The sequence below is a fragment of the Lontra canadensis genome, unplaced genomic scaffold (assembly GCF_010015895.1).
Source record: "Lontra canadensis isolate GAN:19392208 unplaced genomic scaffold, GSC_riverotter_1.0 scaffold88, whole genome shotgun sequence".
Lineage (NCBI taxonomy): Eukaryota > Metazoa > Chordata > Mammalia > Carnivora > Mustelidae > Lontra > Lontra canadensis.
Genome location: NW_022631082.1, coordinates 3,781,845 through 3,803,787, shown reverse-complemented (window position 1 = coordinate 3,803,787; position 21,943 = coordinate 3,781,845). Strand labels below are relative to the sequence as shown.

Here is a 21,943-nt window from a genome sequence, read left to right as displayed (position 1 = left end):
CTTACAAACATGGTGGGGGGCGGGGCCGCGGCGCGCCCTGCGGGGAATAATTTAAAGGGACCGCGCCTGCGGGCTGGGCGGAAAGCTACCGGTGTTGGCGCAGAGTGGACCGCGGCTGCGGCCGGGTGGGTGAGTCCGGGTTTTTGTCGCCCCCTCAGAGGCGTCCCTTAGGGGGTCTTTAGCACCTTTTCTCCTCCGCTGGCCAATAGCGCCGGACTCTCTGATGCTCCCATCCCCCCAGTTCCCGGCAGGTGTTTCCGCGCTGGGAGCCAGGTGCGCGCTAGGGTGGAAGAGAACTAGTCCTCCCCATGAGTTTTCCAGGTACTATCTCCAGGGCCCAGTGACGCCCCCAAATTTCCGTTAGTACTCTAGCGGTGCCAGAAATATTCTCAGTTTTCCAGAGAAGTCCCAGTAATATTCCGGCATTTATTCCTAGGTCGACTCTTTTGCTCAAACGACCTCAGGGACGTGCCCACCCAGCTCCCAGTTTTCCCAGCAGTAGTTCTCTATTCCTGAGACTCCCTCAGTAACTTTACAGTGACTCCCAGTAATTCCCGCGTCCCTGGTTACGTCTCCCAGTAATGGCCCTAGCATCGTTCCCAGAGTTCTAGAGATGTTCACACCGTCAGAGACCCCATAACTGCACTAATGAGTAACGGTGAATCTAGCATCGCCTAGTAACCTCTCGGGAGCTCGCCCCACTCCGGGGGTATTTTTCCGAGACCCCCGCATCGCCCCAGGACCCCTTACGTGGGAGTTGCCAGCAGCACTCCCGTGCACCCCGGCCCGTAGGTCCACTGGCCTGGGGTACCCTGTTTTTTGCAGGGGATTGTGGCTTAAGGTCTGCTGGGTCAGGATTGATCAATCCCGGAGGGCAGACAAGGTGGGGGCCACTTGCGGGAGGAAGGCGGGTCCTTCGGGGACCCGTGCACAGGTTGCTGACTGTGGGTATCCGGCCGGCTGCCCTTTGGCCCCAGGGTGGGGCTGTATCCGTATAGGGCGTCTAGTCGGCCCGCGTGTGGGTGAAGGGAGCCAGGGACTCGCCTTACGCCCCAGCCCGGCGTCGAAGTCAACCTGTATCACCCCCTCTGCTCTACAGCGCCCCACCAGCCGTCCCCTGACCAGCAAAGCCATCCGGGCGGCGAGTATGAAGAGGGCAAGCCTCGTGGTAGGGGTAAGGGGAGAAGCGGGCCAAGAGTGACGACTTGCACCAGTTCCTCCTGCTTCTTATTCCCCAGGACTCCGGGCTACCAGACCTGTCGCCCAGTCTGAAGCAAGTGATGGAGGCTCCGTTGCAAACAGGAATGGTAAACGTTGGGTTGTGTGGCGCTGCGGGGACTGCAATTCCCGAAATGCTTAGCGCTCATGTTGCGGTCTCGCGGTAATTTCAGACCTACGTTTCCCGGCATGCACCGCGGCCCGCGGAGCCGCCGGAAAGAGTTGCGCCCCCGGGGAGGTAGCGGCGGCTACCCATTCTGCAGATGGGGACGCCGAGGCAGGGGCCGACTGTGACCTCCTCGGGGGCGGAGGACTTGACCGAACTGGGTGGAGACGGGGGCGTCCCGGCCTCCGGGGAGGGCTCGGCAGTTCGCGTATGCGATGCGCAGCCAGTGCCCTTCGTCCCGCAGGTGCTGGGCGTGATGATTGGGGCCGGAGTCGCGGTGCTGGTCACAGCCGTGCTCATCCTCCTGCTGGTGCGGAGGCTGCGAGTGCCGAGTGAGAACCCGGAGGGCCCTTCCAGGGGGGAGCTGCGGGAACTGAAATGCCCGGATTCCTGAGGCAGTAGAGATGGGACTTACGGGACAGTGTCTTCATCTCTGGCCGCGTGGAGTAGGCGCAGAGCTCAGGGTGCTTCTCTACTTATTATCCCCAGAAACGCCAGCACCGGACGGCCCCCGGTATCGATTTCGGAAGAGGGACAAAGTGCTCTTCTATGGTCGGAAGATTATGCGGAAGGTGAGTCTAGGACCCCCGGGGGTCCCCGCTGAACACAGAGGTTCTGCCCTTTTTCTTTTTACACGTCTTAGGAAGCCGGTCCTCCATGACTAGCGTCCTCTGGATCTGGGCCCTTCTTCCCTCGATCTGAACTGGCAGTTCACCCGTCCCCCATCCTTACCCTTCCTAGGTATCACAATCTACTTCCTCTCTGGTGGATGCTTCTGTCTCCACCACCTCCCGGCCACGCATGAAGAAGAAACTTAAGATGCTCAACATCGCCAAAAAGTAAGGCTGTACTGGGTGTACTGGGCACGGGGGGCTCTCTCATGGACCTTTTGAGTAATCAGCCCGCACCAAAAGAGTGTTGATCTAAGTGTTCTTTGAGCTGGGAGTCTTCCCACATCAGAGGGGCTATCTCCGAGCTCTCCCCCACGGGACAGGCAGGCTCTGGTGTCTCTGTGCCCTGAGACAATGTATCGCAGCGACGTTTCCCCTGCAGCACGGTGTCTGTGAGCCAGTTGTCTCCAGCCAGTATCTTAGACGCTTTGTAATAGGTTTAGGGGATCTGCGCCTGGGTTCTCCATGTAGGATAGTTCCTGGGTCTCCCCACACAGGAGGTGATTCACTGGGGTTAACTCAGGTGTGTCTGTGACCTACTGGAAGGGCTCTCTCTAGCTTTTGTTTTCTAGGGTTTCTCTCAGCAGTCTCTCTACGTCAGAAAGCATCTCTCTATGTCATCTCCCCTGGAGTTCTTCCTACACTAAGGAGGCTGTCTTAGGCGTTTCTGTTTCCCAGGAGTTATTTCAAGGATCTTCTTGCTCTAAGAAGCATAGGAAGGACATCTCAGGGCTCCATGCCATCAGCAAAGGGCTATCTTAGAGTCTCTGAGAAAGGCTCTCCCAGGGAGCTTTCTAAGTTGGAAGCTGGCTCTGAGGTCGGTCTCCTCACATCATGGCATATCCTTGAAGGTCTGTCTCCAGGGTGTCTTCATGCTAAGGGATATCCCACTGAGGGTGTCATCCCAGGGCTGTCCATGAGCAGCCGATGTGTCCTCACGTGGCTTTTTGTGATTCCAGTAGAAGGGCTGGCTCTAGACCCTCGGTGATCAGTTGAGGATTTAGATCTTGTGTCTTTGTATGTCATAGGGGTTGTCTTAATGTGTCCCTGCTCTGGAGGAGCTACACTGGTGTTGTCATGACTTTCAGGGGGCTATCTCAGCTCTCTGTGAACTGGGCAAGGGCCAGCCCAAGATCTCTCTGATCAGAAGAGGAGCTATATCTAGATTTCTTTATATTGTGGAATTTAATTTAGGTGTCTGTGTATTTTACATCAGGGCTCTGCCAAACACAGGGTTTATCTCAGGAGCTTACGATAACAAACAAGCGATCTCAGGGTTTTACATTAGAAGATGGTAAGTTTTATTGTAAGGGGTCAGGTTAGTAAACATCTTAGGCTTGGCAGGTCATGTGACTATGTCACAATTTTTGAACTTTTTGCTGAGTAAAAGTAGCCATAAGTAACATGTAAATGATTCTGTGCCAACAAAGCTTTGTTTAATGAAAGTAGGTAGCAGGCCAGAGTTGGCTGAGTCCTGTTTTTTGTGATTTAGAGGAAAGAGAGTGGAAGACTCAGGTCTGCCTGAGCCTGTTCCCTACCTGCCCCCTGCGACCCCTCTCTTCCCGCCAGGATCCTTCGTATCCAGAAAGAGGCACCAACACTGCAACGAAAGGAGCCCCCGCCGGCGGTGCTCGAGGCTGACTTGACGGAGGGTGACCTGGCTAACTCCCACCTGCCCTCCGAGGTGCTCTACATGCTCAAGAATGTCCGGTCAGTGTCGGGGTGCAGGCGGAGGCGGGTGGCTGCTGAGCTGGGGGCTCACTGAACCTGCATTCCTCCCCGTCCCTGTCCCATCCAACAGGGTGCTGGGCCACTTCGAGAAGCCGCTCTTCCTGGAGCTCTGCCGACACATGGTCTTCCAGCGGCTCAGTCAGGGGGATTACGTCTTCCGGCCGGGCCAGCCGGATGCCAGTATCTACGTGGTGCAGGACGGGCTGCTGGAGCTCTGTCTCCCGGGGCCGGTGAGTGGACCACCTGTGGGGCACCACGGGGAGATGGGCAGTGGGGACTGGGATAGGCGTTGCTGTTGGGCAGCGGGCTTCGAAGTCTTTGGAGACATGCAGGCAGAAATTGGGAACGAACGCACAAGGGTGTCGGGGTGGTCTACACGGTCAGTGGTTACAGTTAACGATGGCCAGAAAATAGAAGCCGGTCAGATATTTGGTGGGTTCGGGGATCGGGGTGTCAGTGATCACTGGGTGGTGAGTTGAGAGCTCAGGGGTGGAGTGCCAGTTGGCAAGGTGGGGACAGCCCCAGTCAGCTCCCCCCCACACACCCTCTGTGTCTCAGGATGGGAAGGAGTGTGTGGTGAAGGAAGTGGTCCCTGGGGACAGCGTCAACAGCCTTCTGAGCATCCTGGATGTCATCACTGTGAGTGATTAGTCTTGGGGGACAAGGAGACTGGGTATGAGGACCCAGTCAGTGGGTTGGTTCGGAGAGGGTCACGTGGGAGGCCTCGGTGTCCCAGAGTCCCCTCCGACGCTCCCAGTGGTCTCACAAGGCACTGGCCTTGGGAAGGACTCGGAGAGCAGAGCCCCTGATCTCCCTTCTCCTTGTTCCACGCACACCCACAGGGCCACCAGCACCCCCAGCGGACTGTGTCTGCCCGGGCAGCCCGAGACTCCACAGTGCTGCGGCTGCCCGTGGAGGCCTTCTCTGCCGTGTTCACCAAGTACCCCGAGAGTTTGGTGCGGGTGGTGCAGGTCAGTGGGCCTTCCGCCTCCCTCCGCCTGCCCCGGCCCGTCCCAGGCTCCTGCGGGCTGCGCTTATCAGCCCTGAGCAGTCAGGTCTTTGGGGGCCCCTGTTCCCTCTCTTTAGCTGCCTCCGCCCCCTTCTCCCCAGGCTTCTGCCACCCGATTGTGGGTTTCTCCCTGGCTCACCCTCTGCCGCTGGCCAGCCCCTTACTCCTCCCAACCTTGACCTTCCCGACCGTTCCACCCTGTTAATGCCTGGTCCCCATGTTCTCCCACTCCCTGTTACCTGAGTCGCGTTACCTGGTGTCTCCCGTCCCTTCCCCATGGCCACAGATCATCATGGTGAGGCTGCAGCGGGTCACCTTTCTGGCGCTTCACAACTACCTAGGTCTGACCAACGAGCTGTTCAGCCACGTGCGTTGCGCAGGGAGCCCGGGGAGTACGCGGCGGGGGAGGGGGAGGAGAGGGGGACGCACGCCTCCCAGGACCTGCCGCGAGGGTGCTCTCTGTCACCAGGAGATCCAGCCCCTACGCCTGTTCCCCAGCCCTGGCCTCCCAGCCCGCACCAGCCCCGTGCGCGGCTCCAAGCGGGTGGTCAGTACCTCAGCTACCGAGGAGCCTAGGGAGAGTCCTGGCCGGCCGCCTGACCCCACTGGGGCCCCACTACCCGGACCTGCAGGTATCAGACGTGACCCCGGCCGTTTCCCAGGAACCCCACAGCTAGGCACCTAGGTCTGACTCCCGTCTGGTCCCCTGGAGACCCCTGGCCTCGGCCCCAGGGCAGGGCATCAGAATCGCTTTCCTAGTTCCCTAGTCCTCAGAGACTGAAATGACCCCTCTCTCAACCCCGCTCAGTGCCCTAGTCTGATCCTAGCTGTAAGCCTGGTGGCTCCGAGGGGCAGGAGCCTGACCACGTGTCTCTCCCAGGGGACCCAGTGAAGCCTACGTCCCTGGAGACTCCCTCGGCCCCCCTGCTGAGTCGCTGCATCTCCATGCCAGTGGACATTTCAGGTTCGGGCACCAGGTGGGGGAGGGGGAGAGGCCGTCAGGCTTCTGGGTTGCCTGTAGGCATTCCAGCCTTGATTTTCCCCCTCTGCGAAGTGGGAACACACCATATTTTCATGATGTTTTTGCGGGTGATTGTTGAGACGGTGTCTTCCCAGCTGTGGTTAGGAAGGATTCTGAGGGCAAATGCAGTAATGGAGCAGTCGTGTCTGCACAGATAGGGGATTTGGCACCTAAGTCAACTGGGATCGCTGTCAGCCTGATTGTTTTTGTAAAATACCTCCTGCCCACTGCAGGCTTGCAGGGTGGCCCCCGCTCGGACTTTGACATGGCGTATGAGCGCGGCCGGATCTCCGCGTCCCTGCAGGAGGGGGCTTCAGGGGGGCCCCAGGCAGTTCCCGCTCGGGTAAGGCCTTGCCCTCTCTCCCCCTCCCGTCCCCAGTGCCCTCCCAGCACCCTGGCCTGGCCCACGGTGGCATCTCCAACAGAGGCTCAGGTGGGAGCGCAGAGGTCACAGGCCTTCCCCGTGCAGACCCCCACTCAGGAGCCCCGGGAGCAGCCAGCAGGGGCCTGTGAGCACAGCTACGGCGAGGACGAGCTGGCCGCCGGTGGCTGCCCATTCGGGCCCTACCAGGGACGCCAGACAAGCAGCATCTTTGAGGCAGCAAAGCGGGAGCTGGCGAAACTGATGCGGATTGAGGTGGGTGGTCACGGGGTCCTAGGGGACGTGGAGTGGAGGGCGGGGAGGCCCAGATGGGCCCATCTAACCCCCCATTCTCTCCAGGACCCCTCCCTCCTGAACAGCCGCGTCTTGCTACATCACGCCAAAGCTGGTACCATCATCGCCCGCCAGGGAGACCAGGTGAGGCTGACCCTGGGCTCTAATGCAGCTCAGACCCAAGACCTTTTTCTGATCTCTGATCCTTCCCTTTGACCCCATATGTACGTCCCTCAGCGTGTGATTTCTGTCCCTGCCCCTAGATGCTAGGACTCTGATTCCTCTGTCGTCTGGATCCACTGACTTTTCCTTTCTAATCCTTGAAACTTTTACCAGAGGACTGCAGCCCCTAGGTCTCTCTTGCCTGTCCTGTTCTTCTCTCTGACTTCTGTTTCTGCAAGTCTGCAGTATGCTCTGACGTACCACCTGCTTCTCTTCCTGTGTCCCCGCTGGGATGGGTGTGCGCTAAGGGCGGTGGTGATCGGAATCTGGACCCAGAGGCCGTGAATCAGCCTCTGGAGCTGGATGTCCTGGAGCGTAGGAAATTGTATCCCCCGAATCCCTCTAGTGTCCACTTGGGGAAACTGAGACCTGGTCACGAATTCAGTCCGGAAGCACAGCGGAGGAAGAGGGCTCTGGACTAGGGGGGTGGGGGAGTAGATTGTGATCACACTCCGCCCTGACTTCCTCTGTGACCTTGGCCAGATCGTTGAGAAAGTTCTCAGCTTCCTCATGCACGGAATGGGGTAATGAGGGTAACTGTCTGCTAGAATTATCACGAGGAAGGAAGGGCGGCTCTGAACCGCTTAAGGTTTTCAGAGATGCCAGGCTTGTGGGTGGGTTTGGAGCAGTTCATGGGGAGACCACAGCCCCTCTACCCAGGGGAGTGGGAGGGAGGGCCTGGGCTTGGGCGGGGGGCGGTTGGAGTAGGGGCGCGGCCCAGCTGGCTGGGATATTGTAGTATTTAATCTGTTGCTTGAGCTGTCACCTGGAGTGCTCATCGCTGGGTGGGCTCCTTCTATAGAGGAAGCTGGGGGAGGTTTTTGCCAGGTCACTGGTACTGAGGCGGGGCAGAGAAATCGTGGTCACACTGTGGCTTTTGTTGTGGGCCCCTGGGCTCTGCCTACCTGGGAGACTCTGTTGGGCTCAACCTAGCCCCAGCCTGGCTTGCTAACAGACCAGAGCAGACTCTCCACTCGAGGCTGCAGGGGTCTTCAGAACATTGTTAGGGACATTGATCTACTATGCCTCCCTCCAAAATTTCATACCAATGGTTTTTCATTTGGGGGCAGTTTTATCCCCCACCCCCACTCCAGGGACATTTGCCAATGTTCAGACTTTTTTTTTTTTTTTAAGATTTTATTTTTTTATTTGACAGACAGAGATCACAAATAGAGAGGCAGAGAGAGAAAGAGGAGGAAGCAGGCTCCCTGCTGAGCAGAAAGCCCGATGCAGGTCTCGATCCCAGGACCCTGAGATCATAACCGGAGCCGAAGGCAGAGTCTTTAACCCACTGAGCCACCCAGGCGCCCCTGTTCAGGCGTTTTTAAACTGACTTATGAGGGTGCTACTGGAATCTAGTGGGTAGAGGCCAGAGATGCAAAAATGCACAGGACACCTCTCACCACACAGCAGAATTATTCAGTCCCAAGTGTTAATAGTGCCAAGGTTAGGAAACTCTGCTTTACAGACATTTCCCGAAGTGTGTTTCATGGAACACCTGTATCATGAACAAGTGATCTGTGTTCAAACAGATTTGGGAAATGTTAGCTGTTTAATCCCTTTGTGGAAGCTCTTTGTGAACACCATTAGCATATTCAAGGCTCTGAGAAGTCTTGCAATGAAGAGATTTGTTTCTCAATCTGATGCCAAATGGCAACTTAACATTAGTAACTCCCATTCATATCCCAACCAGAGTCTGGAAATTCTGTCTTAGAAGGTTCCAGCACGTGTATGCATTTCCTGGGGCTGCAGAGGCAGGAGACATCAGCAAGATCCCTGCCCTTGGAAAGCCCACAATTCTGACTGACATTGCACTAAAGAATCACACTAATTCTTGGAAAACCATACGTGCTTCATGCTTACACATAAAAAAGACATTCTTGGCTTTACAAAATCTGGCTTAGGCAGGTTAGCACCTCTGAGAAGGTGACCTCCAGCTAAGGAGGAAGGATGGGAGGAATTAACTAGGTGCAAGGGTAAGAAAAGAGCTTTCTAGGCGGAGGGAAAGCTTGTGCAAATATCCTGTGGCGGGAATAGGACATGTGGTCTCTGGGAAACAAAAGGAAGTCAACATGGATGGAGTGGAATGAGGGAACTGGGAGCAAAATGTATGTCTATATACATATGTGTACTTATTTATATATCATATACACATAATGTATTCATGGGTTTTTAGTACATCCACAGAATTGTACAACCATCACCACTATCAACTTGGAATTGAAAGAACACTTCGATCACCTTGAAAAGAAACCTCATACCCTTTAGCTATCCCCCTCCTGCCTCTGAACCCCCACCCCAGCGATACACAGCTCCTAGTCTTAGTTCTCTATCAATTTGCCTGTCTTGGATATTTTATATAGATAGAATCTTACAGGATGTGGCCCCTGTGGCTGACTTATTTGACGTAGCATCATGTTTTCAAGGGTTCGTCTACACTGTAGTGCGTGTCGGTGCCCCTCCTTCATGACGAAATAATCGATTGTGTGGGCCTACCACGTTTTTTGTGTGCAATTGTCACGTGACAGACACTTGAGTGATTTCCACCTTTTGGCTCTTATGCTGCTACGAAGATTTCTGTACAAATTTCTGTGGGGATGGAGGTTTCCATTTCTTCTGAGTGTGTATAGGAGTCAAGTTGCTGGGTCAGGACAATCCTGCTCTTTACTCTCTGTGGACTGTTTTCTGATTTTTGCCAGACTGTTTTCCAAAGCAGTGGCACTCTTTCTGTCCCCCCCAGCAGCGTGTGAGAGTTTCGATGGCTCTACACCCTAACATGTTTTTTAAGATTTTATTTATTTATTTGACAGATCACAAGTAGGCAGGGAGGCAGGCAGAGAGAGAGGGAGAAGCAGGCTCCCTGCTGAGCAGTGAGTCCGACGCGGGCCTCGATCCCAGGACCCACCTGATCACGCCCTGAGCCAAAGGCAGCCACTTAACTGACTGAGCCACCCAGGCGCCCCTGATTTTGAGCATCTTTTCATGTGCTTATTGGACCTTTATCTTCGGAGAAGTGTCTATTCAGAGGCTTTGCCCGTTTTAAATCAAGTTATTGGTCCTTTTATTATTGGGTTGTAAGAATTCTTTACATATTCTAGGTACAAGACCCTGAGCAAACATATATGATTTGCACATATTTTCTCCTAGTCTCTGGGTTGTCCTTTGACTTTCTTGAAACTCCAAAAAAAAAAAAAAAAAAAAGTTCAATCAAGTCCAATCGATCAGTTTTTTGTTGTTCCTTATACTTTTGGTGTCCTGTCCAAGAATGCACTGCCAAATTCAAAGTCACAAAGATTGGCTGTTGTATTTTCTTCAAAGAATTTTATAGTTTTAGCCCTTACATCCATGTCTTTGATCATTTTGATATGGTATGAAGTACGAGTCAAACTTTTTTTTTTTTTTTTAATTCATGAGAGACAGAGGAAGAAACAGGTTCCCCAAGGAGCATGGGAGCCCGATGTGGCACTTGATCCCAGGACTCCAGGATCACAACCTGAGCTAAAGGGACATGCTTAACCAACTGAGCCACCCACCCAGGCGCCCCAAGGGTCCAGCTTTATTCTTCCATGGGCTGTCTAGTTGCCCAGCATAAGCAAAGAGGGTTTAGCTCAGCCACACCCCGGCATAGCCAGTCCTTGTAGCCTCTTGCTGGCCTTATTGAAAAGAATTTATGGGCCTTGGAGCGCCTGGCAGCTCTGTCTGTAGAGCAGGTGATTCTTGATTCTGGGGTTGTGAGTTTGAGCCCCATATTGGGCACAGAAGTTACTTAAAAGAAAACCTTTATTTAAAGAATAACTTAGGGGCCTTAATCTGAGCTCAGATTTTGGTGATCCATTAGTAATGTCTGCCCTGGGTGCCAGATGGGAGTTAGATACTTATGCTGTGCAGCTGAACGAGCCAAAGCCTTTACTCCTCCCCTTCAACTTTTCCTTCCTTGGCCTCTCTTCTGGGTGCATTGGGCTGGGTCGGGGCTGGGACTGTTGCCTGTGTGCCCAGCTCTCCTCTGCCCCACAGGATGTGAGTCTGCACTTTGTGCTGTGGGGCTGCCTGCATGTCTACCAGCGCATGATTGACAAGGCAGAGGACGTGTGCCTGTTCGTGGCACAACCTGGGGAGCTGGTGGGCCAGCTGGCAGTGCTCACCGGCGAGCCCCTCATCTTCACACTGAGAGCCCAGCGTGACTGCACCTTCCTGAGGATCTCTAAGTCCGACTTCTATGAGTATGCCTGGGCACCCCCCCCTACCTGGCCCATGGTGGGTGGCAGTGGCACCTAGTGGGCCCCCACTTAGCTCCATTCTGCTGTGGCAGAGGTCATTCCTCTGGATGCCCGGTGCCTTTCCAGGGCAGCTTTGAGCCCTTCTGATCCCACTGCCACGCCATCACCCACCCTTTCCACTTCCTAAGGAATGTGCCAGGGCACCCCACAAGCCCATGTCCCCCTAACTTTCCTCTCCAGGATTATGCGAGCACAACCCAGTGTGGTGCTGAGTGCCGCGCACACTGTGGCCGCGAGGATGTCGCCCTTCGTGCGCCAGATGGACTTTGCCATCGACTGGACAGCGGTGGAGGCCGGCCGTGCTTTGTACAGGTGCAGACCTTGGCCTTTCTTGCAGCTCAGGCCTTGCCTAAGACCCCGAGCCAACCCTGTCTTACCTGCCCCCCACCCCAGGCAGGGTGACCGCTCAGACTGCACCTACATTGTGCTCAATGGACGGCTGCGCAGTGTCATCCAGCGGGGAAGCGGCAAGAAGGAGCTGGTGGGCGAGTATGGCCGAGGGGACCTCATCGGTGTGGTGAGTGCTGCGCCCCCCCCCATGGCCCTCTGATCACTCCCACTGCAGGTTCCCTCCCACTACTCCCAACAAAACAGCATCCAGGGTAATCTGATGGATTGCTGATAGCCTCCCGACCGCTGGCCTAGCCCAGTCCACTTGTCCAGCTCCGTTCCGTGGGCAGGAGGAGGGGGGAAATTCTTGTCTTAATTGGACTCCGTCCCTAGACCTCTATTAGAAGAGGAGACAACCCCCTGCCTACGTGCGTACACACTCACACACCCGGGCATGGATCCCTAACCCTCTCTCTCTCCTTGAAGCCTTAATGAGTAGTGGGGTTCGATTTCCACCCATCTCCGGGATCTGTTGCGGGTAGGGCGGTAGCGCCTCTGGTCTGCGTCCCCCTTTCCCATCGGGGCCTCCTGAGTCAAGCAGCCCTGGTCATAAACGGGGGCCCCCAGGTGGAGGCGCTGACACGGCAGCCTCGTGCCACGACAGTGCACGCGGTGCGCGACACGGAGCTGGCCAAACTCCCGGAGGGCACGCTGGGCCACATCAAACGGCGATACCCGCAGGTGCGGTTCCAAGCTGTGTGGGCTGGCGTCCTGGTGGGGGGCGGGGCTTGAGGAGGCAGGGCCTAGTAGAGGGGCGGGGCGGGGGCGGTGGGAGTCCCTGGGAGGAGCCAGAGACCCTCGAGTTAGAGCAGGGCTCTTGGGGGTGGGGCCCAAGTAATGGGGACCCAGGCGCCCAGGTAGGATTCGGACAGTTGCCACTCGCGTCTCACTGGAACGCCGGCCTCCCATGCCCCAGGTCGTAACTCGTCTCATCCACCTGCTAAGCCAGAAGATTTTAGGGAATTTGCAGCAGCTGCAGGGACCCTTCCCAGGTGAGAGCCCGCCGCCCCCGGCATGCTGCAGGAATGTAATCCCACTCCTGGAACGCACCGAAGGGGAGCCCTAAGCCCTGGGCATGCTGGGAAATGGAGTCCGGCGTAGGAACTGCACTCTGGGTGGGGCTTAAAGAGGAGTGGGATCTGATATCCGGTGCATGTTTGGAGGGCTGGGGGGTCGAGTTCGGGGTCCTGGGCACGCCGGGAAACAGAGCCCTAGACCCAGGCCATGCTCTTGATGAAACCTACAGTGTCTGTCAATGTCAAATGACGGAGTCTTTAGGGGCAAACTTGGTTCTGGGTGTGAGAGCTTGCAGGCGGGATGGAGTCCACGGCCTGAGCACGCTGGGAGAGGGAGTCCTGGAAGAGTATGCTGGGACATGAAGTCCGTGGGGGTGGGAGCTGGGGGCTAGGGGCCAGGCTGGGAACTGGCTGCTGAAGTTACTGGCGAGCTGAAAGGTGTAGTTTGCCGAGTTAGGGTACATGGGGAATGAAGTCGGATTCCAGGTGCATACGGGCCTGAGAGTCTGTGTAAGGGCCAGCTGACCCTGGATCAGCCCAGCCTCTACACCTGCTCCTCCTATCCCCCAAGGTCTTCTGCCCCTTCTGCCTTGACACCTGGATGGTGGTGGCAGTGGTGAGCCTTGGCTGAGAACCACCCCCATGCTCAGGATCTTCCCGGATAGATTTTTTTTCCCCAGTCTTGGCCCATGCATGCAAATGCCCGTTCATTTCCCATCAGGCCATTGGTCCATCCTTTTCACGACTGTGGGGCAGCCTTGCTGGCGGAAACTCTCTGTTGATGAGATACAGAAAAATTTTCCAGGGAGCACCTAATGTATACTAGGCCCTGTGCTGGGCATGGGGGGAGGGGGGAGGGGGGGAAGAGTGACCAGGCAGATGAGACTCTTAGAAGGTTTACAGCTGGGCAAGCAACACATTTGAAAAATACAAAGAAGAAGTGTGACATCACAAGCTGACATGTACAGTGAAGAAAACAGAAGAAGGTCTTGATGGAATGTGATGGAGAGAGGGAGGGAGGGAGGTTGTTCTGGGGGCAGTGAGATGGGACTAGACAAATGAGATAGGGCGTGGCATTGACAAGAACTAGGACGGCCCTGTACACAGGGTTTTGTGGGTTTGAAGCACTTCAAAGAGAAAAGTGAAGAAGGGGGAGATGGGGGGGGGGAGGGGCAGGTCACGTAGGGACTGGGAGCCCCAGAAAGGCATTTAGGCTAATTCAGGTTGTTAGGGGAAGGAGCTGGAGGGGAGGAGGCAGTGAGAGATCCATGCAAGAGGGAGGTGAGGGCTTGGTCTAGGATGTTAATGGAGAAGCTGGGAAGCAACTGATGGGTCAAAAAGTTGTTTGTTTCTGCCTCGTTTTGTGTTCAGGTCCCTTGGGTGGACGGAAGCAGCAAGGCCAGAATGGAGTAGGGGCACAGATCGGTGCAAGCACGCACAGTGGAGGGCTTGTAGGGTTATGTAGCGTGTCCTGTCGAGATGAGGCCCCGAAGTGAAGGTCACGTGGCTAGGTCTTATCAAGACAGGGGGCCGGGTGAGGCTGTGGGTCCAGGCCTGAGGCCACAGCCTCTGCTGTGGCTTCACTAGGTTAGCGGGGCAAGGGCTTCCGAGGAGGGGGCAGGTCTGCCTCTCCAGACACTGGACTGCACCGCAAATCTCCTTCCTTGGGGTCTCGGCAGGCTCAGGACTAGGCGTGCCCCCTCCCTCGGAGCTTACCAACCCAGCCAGCAACCTGGCAACTGTGGCCGTCCTGCCGGTGTGTGCTGAGGTGCCCATGGTGGCCTTCACTCTGGAGCTGCAGCATGCTCTGCAAGCCATTGGTCAGTGGGGGTGGGGTGAGGACAGGCCATTGGTCTGGGGGGTGGGGTTGTGGGGGAGGGGGGTTGAGGACAGGCCATTGGGGGGGGCGGGCAGTGGGGGAGGTGAGGACAGGCCATGGGTCTGTGTGGGGGCTGAGGCCATATTGCGGGACAGGCCCCCAGTTCTCTGGACCTGGGTGTCTGACTCTCCGTCCTCACCCATCCCCAGGTCCCACACTCCTCCTCAACAGTGACATCATCCGGGCCCGCCTGGGGGCTTCTGCTCTGGATAGGTATGTGTCCAGAGTTTGAGGAGGTGGGGGATAGACCTGAAGTCTACAGTTCCTTCAGGTCTGCTTGAGGTCTCGGCTGTGCACCAAGGACCATGGGTTCCATCCCTTCAGTCTGTGGGAGACCATGGGTCAGATCACCCCGAGGGCATGGACACGGTGGGGCTTGGGTGTCTAAGTGTACATTCTCCCGGTGACGGAGCTGCGTGGTGTCTGGGAGGTGTGGGACCCCGGACGAGCCCCCGGGATGACTCCGCCACCCCTGTTGCAGCATTCAGGAGTTCCGGCTGTCAGGGTGGCTGGCCCAGCAGGAGGACGCACACCGCATCGTTCTCTACCAGACCGACGCCTCGCTGACACCCTGGACCGTCCGTTGCTTGCGACAGGCCGACTGCATCCTCATTGTGGGCCTGGGCGACCAGGAGCCCACTCTCGGCCAGGTCCGGAGTCCATGCACAGGGACACCTCCACCCCCGGAGAGCGTCCCCCTGCCCTCCTGCGCCTGCACCAGGCCCCGTGCAACTGTGGGGCGCGGCAGCCAGGGACCCAAGCTCACCCGGGCTTGGGGGAAGGAAATGACCGAGGGTTAGTGACTTCCGTCCTCCGTTGCCCTTCCAGCTGGAGCAGATGCTGGAGAACACAGCGGTGCGCGCCCTCAAGCAGCTGGTCTTGCTGCACCGGGAGGAGGGCGCGGGCCCCACGCGCACCGTGGAGTGGCTGAACATGCGCAGCTGGTGCTCGGGGCACTTGCATCTGCGCTGTCCGCGCCGTCTCTTCTCCCGCCGCAGCCCCGCCAAGCTGGTGAGCGCTGCGCGGGCACAGGGGCCCTCCCGGGACCGCCGGCCTCTAGGGCCATTGGTGGTGCGGGGGGCGGGCTCAGAGACCTGTGGGGGCAGGAGCGGTGGTGTGGAGGTCCGGACACTGCCTCTTGAGCCCCCATCCTCATGCGTCGCCTCTCTGTGTCGCCCTCCCCTTCCCCGTATCCCAGCACGAGCTCTATGAGAAGGTTTTCTCCAAGCGCGCCGACAGGCACAGCGACTTCTCCCGCCTAGCGCGGGTGCTCACCGGCAACACCATCGCCCTGGTGCTGGGCGGGGGCGGTGCCAGGTGAGGGGTGGGACCTGCTCCCCCGGGCTCGCCCTGAGGGGCGGGGTCAGGGTGCCTGAGGGGTGGAGCTTATCTCCCGGAGCTGCCCTGTAGGGGTGGGGCTGGCACTTGTTCCTTGCCGGTGCGGGAGGTGGGAGAAGGGGAGCTCCGAGGGTCGTGGGGCATCTCCAGTGAGTCCCTGGGTTTTCTCTCCCTGGCAGGGGCTGCTCACACATCGGTGTGCTGAAGGCGTTGGAGGAAGCAGGGGTACCTGTGGACCTAGTAGGCGGCACATCCATCGGCTCCTTCATCGGGGCCCTGTACGCGGAGGAGCGGAGTGCCAGTCGCACGAAGCAGCGGGCCCGGGAGTGGGCCAAGGTGTGGGGGGCCACCTACCGCAGGAGTGCCCTGAAACCCGCTCCCTGAGAGGCTCCTGGGCTTCTTCTGCCCCTTTCCTGACTTCATCTGTGAACCCCTCCTGGCCCATGGCATTCCCTCCACGACCTTACTGACCTCTTCTGACCTCCTGGTTGGTCACCCTAGTCCCCAGCTCCCTGCTGGAGCGATCAGGACCCTTAGTGATCACCTTGTTAGTGACCCCAAGTGGCTTCCGTTCGATCCCAGCCAGCCTCCTTGCCCCTAGAGCATGACTTCAGTGTTGGAGCCGGTGCTGGACCTCACGTACCCCGTCACCTCCATGTTCACCGGCTCGGCATTCAACCGCAGCATCCACCGGGTCTTCCAGGACAAGCAGATTGAGGTCTGCCCTCCTTCCTCACCTGCCCCGCCCCTGCCGCTCCCCGCAGGAGTCCCCGCTCCTCTCCCAGAGTGGTCCTTGTCCCCACAGGACCTGTGGCTGCCCTACTTCAACGTGACCACGGACATCACCGCCTCAGCCATGCGTGTCCATAAAGACGGTGGGTGCCCCAGCTGGCCCCACAATGACCTCTGCGGCGGTGTGGGGAGGGGGTGCAGGGAGGGCAGCCGAGCATCTGGGACATTGTTAACATGAGTGACCGTCCGCCCTGGCCTGATTGCCGAGCACTAACCATCACCCACTAATGCCCCAGAGGCCCCAGGTATGTCTCTCCTTGGGGGTGGGGGGGCTGGGGGATGAGCCGGGCGCCTCACCCCCTCACGCCGTCCCCGCAGGCTGCGTGTGGCGTTACGTCCGGGCCAGTGCCTCCTACTGCCCCTACCTGCCCCCGCTCTGCGACCCCAAGGATGGGCACCTGCTGGTGGACGGGTGCTATGTCAACAACGTGCCAGGTCAGCGAGCCCACCGGGCTGGCCGGGCCTCCGAGCATGTCTGAGCGTGTCTGTGCGTGTCTGTGTCTGTGTGTCCCGCTGGGCAGGCTCCCTGTGGCGCTACGTCCGCGCCAGCATGACGCTCTCGGGCTACCTGCCGCCGCTGTGCGACCCGAAGGACGGGCACCTCCTCATGGACGGCGGCTACATCAACAACCTGCCAGGCAAGTGGCTGCCCGCTCACCCGCACGCACGAGCATGCACAGGCAAGCACGTGGACGGGCGCCCAGGAGGGTGTGTGCACATCCGTGTGCAGCCACAGACCAGGGGAGTGCCCGGGGACGGAAGCGCGTGGAACTGGAAAGCACATCCACATGCCGTGTTCAGCGTGAATGAACGCATGTAGACACACATGTGCATGCAGGGACAGCAGGACACCCGTCCGGGTTCACGTCAGCCACACCTGTGCTCATGCGTTCTCGCAGCTGCTCACAGTGCAGGCGGCGTGTTCTCACACATGCACGTGGCCAGACCCATGTGCCCGTGAAATCAGGCATGCGTCCTTGCACACCCATCTGTCCATGTGCACACTGCACGCTGTCTCAGGTGCGCACAAGTGTAGGCACACGGATGGGCACGTGTGTGCCCACGGTGAGCTTCCGGCTCTACTGACCTCTCGCCTGCTGAGGAGCGGGGGACCAGCTGTGCCCCGGAGAATGTCACGTGTCCAGGAGCGAGCACACCCGAGTAGACACGTGTGCTAGCTACACATACACGCTCGGTGTTGGAGGCCGGAGATCGACCAACTGCCGCAAATCCAGCCCCCGCCGGGTTTTGTCAGGAAAGATTTATTGAACACAGTCACATCCAGTGGTTCAGGCCTGGTTTCTTGGCCACCTTCGTGCCTCAGCTGCAATACTGAGTGGTTGGGAGAAAGTTATTTTCTCTCTGGCCGCTTACAGAAAAAGTTTGTCAACTCCTGCCATGCGTGCCCTGTACGGATGCCCAAGCTAACAGCCACATACACGAGTGGTGTGTGCAGATCCACAGGCGGGCAGTGCCAATCTAGACACATGGAAAGAAATGTGCTCAGGCCCAGGGGTGTGTATAGAGCTACAGACAGACCCAGTGGTGTGCGTGTTCACACACAGGAGACACACACAGATGACCGCTGCATGCAGGCACGTGGGGACATGTTCCTAGATATGGGGACATGTTCCTAGACACACAAATAGGCTCATGAGGGACTCATGCAAAGTCTGCTGGAGACTCGGGTGTCCTGGGCCGGGCGTGGCTTTGGGGCCCTGTCCCCATCTCCCCAGGCTCTCCCAGACCCACTCAGGGACCCTCCATGGGACACACGGACACACACTGACCCACAGACACACCACCCTCCTCGCGGGGCCATCACCCACCTTTCATGTCTCTGTCCTGTTTCCCTGAATCTCCTTGTTCTTAGACATTGTTCTCTGTCCCCGTCTCAGCCCCACATTTGCCCCCAGATTCTCTGTCTTTCCATATCTCTGATATCTCTTTCTCCCCCACAAATCTGTTGGTGTCTCTGCTTCCCTGCATCTCTGTCCCTTGTGGCTTGACTTCTACACCTCTCTGCATGTGTTTTCTTGCCACTTGGACTGCCTGCCTCTCTGACTCTGTCTTGCTGTGTCTCTGTTTCCTGGCGTCCTTACCACTCTTTATCTCTCCACATCACTCTTCTCCACTCCACCATGTGTCTGACTTGGTGTCTTTTATTCCCAGCAACTTTGCCCCTTTGTCTCCATCCACTCTGTCCGTCTGGCCCTAGTTCCCCAGCCTTAACAGTTCCACCATCTGACCCCACCTCCTCAAGGTCATGGGCATCGGTGCCTGTGCCCTTTACATACTGATATGTTTGCATGGTTTTTTTGTGTGTGACCATTTGTATGATTGTGTTTCTGGGACTGGGTTGAATGTCCCTGCCCTGGGCCTTGGTGGGGAGCTGCCTGCTGACACCCCCCGGCCCCACAGCGGACATCGCCCGCAGTATGGGTGCCAAGACAGTCATCGCCATCGATGTGGGAAGCCAGGATGAGACGGACCTCAGCACCTACGGGGACAGCCTGTCTGGCTGGTGGCTGCTGTGGAAGCGGTTAAACCCCTGGGCCGACAAGATCAAGGTTCCAGACATGGCCGAGATCCAGTCCCGCCTGGCCTATGTGTCCTGCGTGCGGCAGCTGGAGGTTGTTAAGTCCAGCTCCTACTGCGAGTACCTGCGCCCGCCCATCGACTGCTTCAAGACCATGGATTTCGGGAAATTCGACCAGATCTATGTGAGCGGGCGGGGTGGCAAAGCTTTACTACCTAAAGCCCACAGCAACCCCGGGGGAAGGAGTGTAGGCTCCATTCCCAAGTGGGATCCGTGAGGAACAAGAGTGCTAATCGATTTGTGATGTCTGCAGTGAGTGTGGCAAGGGAACGTGGCTGTGTGTGTGCTGTGTACGCACTAAGTTTCCTGCTGGGTGCCAGCTGCACTGCCCAAAGTGCATTAGTTTCTAACGACGTTTTCGCACTGGCGGGAACGGGAACAGGCAATCAATTAGTAATGTGTGCCACAAACATGGGAGGGGCGTGGGGCGACGGACATGCTATGTGCTACTAGCTGCTGATCTGAAAATTGCGTCCTAGCCCACGTCCCCTGAAATCCACCGGGAGCGGAAGTGTGCAGGGATGGATTGGTGACGTCTGTCACAGGCTTGGGAGATGGGGCTGTCTGCAGGTGTGTTGTGTATTTGCAGATCTTGAAAGAAGCCGACACACCATTTGGTGCACTGTGTGGGGCTGAGGGGGAAGGCGTGTCAGGGGCACAGGGTGAGGAATATGGGGGTGAGTGTGCTGCGTGGGTCTGGCTCGGAAGTAAGTTGAGTCTCAGATGCCAGCTCCCCTGAACATCAGGCTCTCGAGGGACCAAGGAAGGGTCAGCAGAATGGAGATAGGCAGCGAAGGGGAGGCAGAGGAAACATTGGGGTGGGGGGTTGGCAGGCCCAGCTCCAGTCTCCTCCCTTCCCGCAGGATGTGGGCTACCAGTACGGGAAGGCTGTGTTTGGGGGCTGGAGCCGGGGCGACATAATTGAAAAGATGCTCACGGACCGGCGATCTGCTGACCTTAATGAGAGCCGCCGCGCAGACGTAAGCCTGTGACCTACCCCAAGGGCGGCCACTCCTAACAACAGAGATTCCCCCAGCCTGGCTGAGGCACCCCCAGAACTCAGATGCCCCCAGACCTCCTTGGAGTTAGCTGAGCCCATCAGACCAGAGACGTCCCCCTCAGATCTCGGGGCCCCAAGACACCACAGCCCCTGACGCTCCAGAGTCCCAGAGAGCTCCCAAGACCCTCACCTGTGCCGCTCCCCAGGTGCTGGCCTTCCCCAGCTCTGGCTTCACTGACTTGGCGGAGATCGTGTCCCGGATTGAGCCCCCCACGAGCTATGTTTCTGACGGCTGTGCTGACGGTGAGGGCCCAGGGGCACCTTGCGGGGGGTCACAGAGCTGGGGCTGGGATCCATGGGATAAAGAGATGTTAGGCCAGCCTGCTGATTCACTTTGCCCTGCTCCCCGGTTCCAGGGGAGGAGTCGGACTGCCTGACAGAGTATGAGGAGGATGCAGGCCCTGACTGCTCACGGGACGAGGGCGGCTCTCCCGAGGGCGCAAGCCCCAGCACTGCCTCCGAGATGGTAAGACTGGGTGGCCCAGGCCCTCCACGGGGTGAGGGTGACATGGCGGAGGCGTTCACGTGTACCAGTGTCCCGTGCTGTGTGATGTGTGCATGTGCCGCTCCTGTCCCCACAGGAGGAGGAGAAGTCCCTTCTCCGGCACCGGCGCTGTCTGCCCCTGGACCCTCCGGGCTCAGCTACGGAGGCCTGAGGACCTCAAGAGGGGTCCCCCTGGGGCGGGGCAGGGGCTGAGCCCGGTGGGGGTGGCTCACTTCTTCTCTGTCTGCTGCTATGCCTGCCACCCTCCTGGGTTCCCCTTGAACCCCAGCCCCCCCCGGGGCCCACACACTGGACCGCCCTGCCCCCAAGGGGAGGGGCCACACCACACTGAGGACCATGACCAGTCACTCCCAATAAACCTTTCCCTCTTGGAAGTGGCCTCGTGTCATCTTTGGGTCAGATGGCTGGCACTGGGCTGGACAGCCTGGAGCTTGTCTTTGTACCCACATGCCATGCTCAGCCTCAGGCCCAGCCGGCTTGCCCCACTGTGCACGCGCTCGGAATTCCCCTGCAGTCCCCCCTGTGCTGGCTTCAGACCGCAGGACCTCTGGGGATCCTGGGTGTTCTTGGGTGCCCACCCTGGCGCCCTTCATTTTCCTTACCGGACTCCCACAGCCTCTGCGCTCAGCTGGCCCTACTGTGTGCGGGCATTTTGTTTTTCCCATTCTTTCCTGCTGTGTGCACCACAGAGCCTCGTTCCCGGGGGACTGTGTGCAGCACGCGCAGGCTTAAGGACTTCAAGAGGCTCCCAGGCATTGGCCCTACTGTGTGTTCAGCTGTGGTCACCGACATGCCAATCCCTATGATGCACCAAGACCCGTCCCCAAGGGTTCTCATTCATTGTCTTGGTGCATCTAGACTGTGGAGCAAGGCTGCCTGGTATGAAACCCCAGCCTTGCTTCTTACTGGTGGCCTCAGGCTTGTTACTGAGACTCTCTGAGCCTGCCTCGCTTCGCCTGGGGAACGGGGATGTGGGTAGCACGTGACTCACCCGATGTCACTACGGCCTGGGCCCGGCTCCCGGCGAGTGCCCCACCCCACCGACTATGCGCTGCAGGGGGTTCCGGTCACTGCCTTCACCACATGCTGGCACGTGTACAGTTCACTGGCCCTAAATATGCACATTGTTGTGTGACCGTCCCTACCATCTGTGTCCCCACCATCTAGAACTTTCTCATCTGAAACTGAAACTATGCCTGAATTCAACACTGACTCCCCAGCCCCTGGCTCCCACCACCTGCACTCTGTCTCTGTGGATTTGACTCCTCTAGGGACCTCCTGGGAGTGGGATGCTACAGCATTTGACCTTTGGTGACTGGCAGAGTTCACTGAGTATGGTGCTCTCAGGGTTCTTTTGTGTCGTAGCAGGCGTCAGACTGTCCTTCCTTTTTAAG

At 57.9% G+C, this 21,943-nt stretch overlaps 1 protein-coding gene across 4 annotated transcripts; it reads left to right on the top strand.

The window, feature by feature from the left end:
- Window positions 1–46: 46 nt before the first annotated feature.
- Window positions 47–20,896, top strand: PNPLA6 (patatin like phospholipase domain containing 6). Of its 4 annotated transcripts, XM_032883871.1 has the most exons (34): window positions 47–129; window positions 1,100–1,307; window positions 1,629–1,716; window positions 1,874–1,956; window positions 2,126–2,223; window positions 3,625–3,765; window positions 3,857–4,016; window positions 4,345–4,425; window positions 4,629–4,757; window positions 5,082–5,162; window positions 5,265–5,427; window positions 5,676–5,759; window positions 6,050–6,159; window positions 6,286–6,453; window positions 6,538–6,615; window positions 10,708–10,913; window positions 11,151–11,282; window positions 11,364–11,487; window positions 11,928–12,041; window positions 12,277–12,352; window positions 14,056–14,196; window positions 14,405–14,468; window positions 14,737–14,905; window positions 15,084–15,266; window positions 15,454–15,572; window positions 15,773–15,929; window positions 16,195–16,311; window positions 16,399–16,468; window positions 16,907–17,023; window positions 18,807–19,108; window positions 19,848–19,964; window positions 20,191–20,287; window positions 20,401–20,510; window positions 20,626–20,894. In XM_032883871.1, the coding sequence occupies exons 2-34, from the start codon at window positions 1,281–1,283 to the stop codon at window positions 20,698–20,700; spliced, it is 3,981 nt and encodes a 1,326-aa protein (XP_032739762.1). In that variant the 5' UTR covers window positions 47–129; window positions 1,100–1,280; the 3' UTR covers window positions 20,701–20,894. The 4 variants fall into 4 exon arrangements, with proteins under 4 accessions (XP_032739762.1, XP_032739763.1, XP_032739761.1 ...); XM_032883872.1 differs by lacking the exon at window positions 47–129 and having other exon boundaries at window positions 1,025–1,307; XM_032883870.1 differs by lacking the exons at window positions 47–129; window positions 1,100–1,307; window positions 16,907–17,023 and adding an exon at window positions 16,704–16,820 and having other exon boundaries at window positions 1,402–1,716; window positions 20,626–20,896.
- The last annotated feature ends 1,047 nt before the right edge of the window (window positions 20,897–21,943 follow it).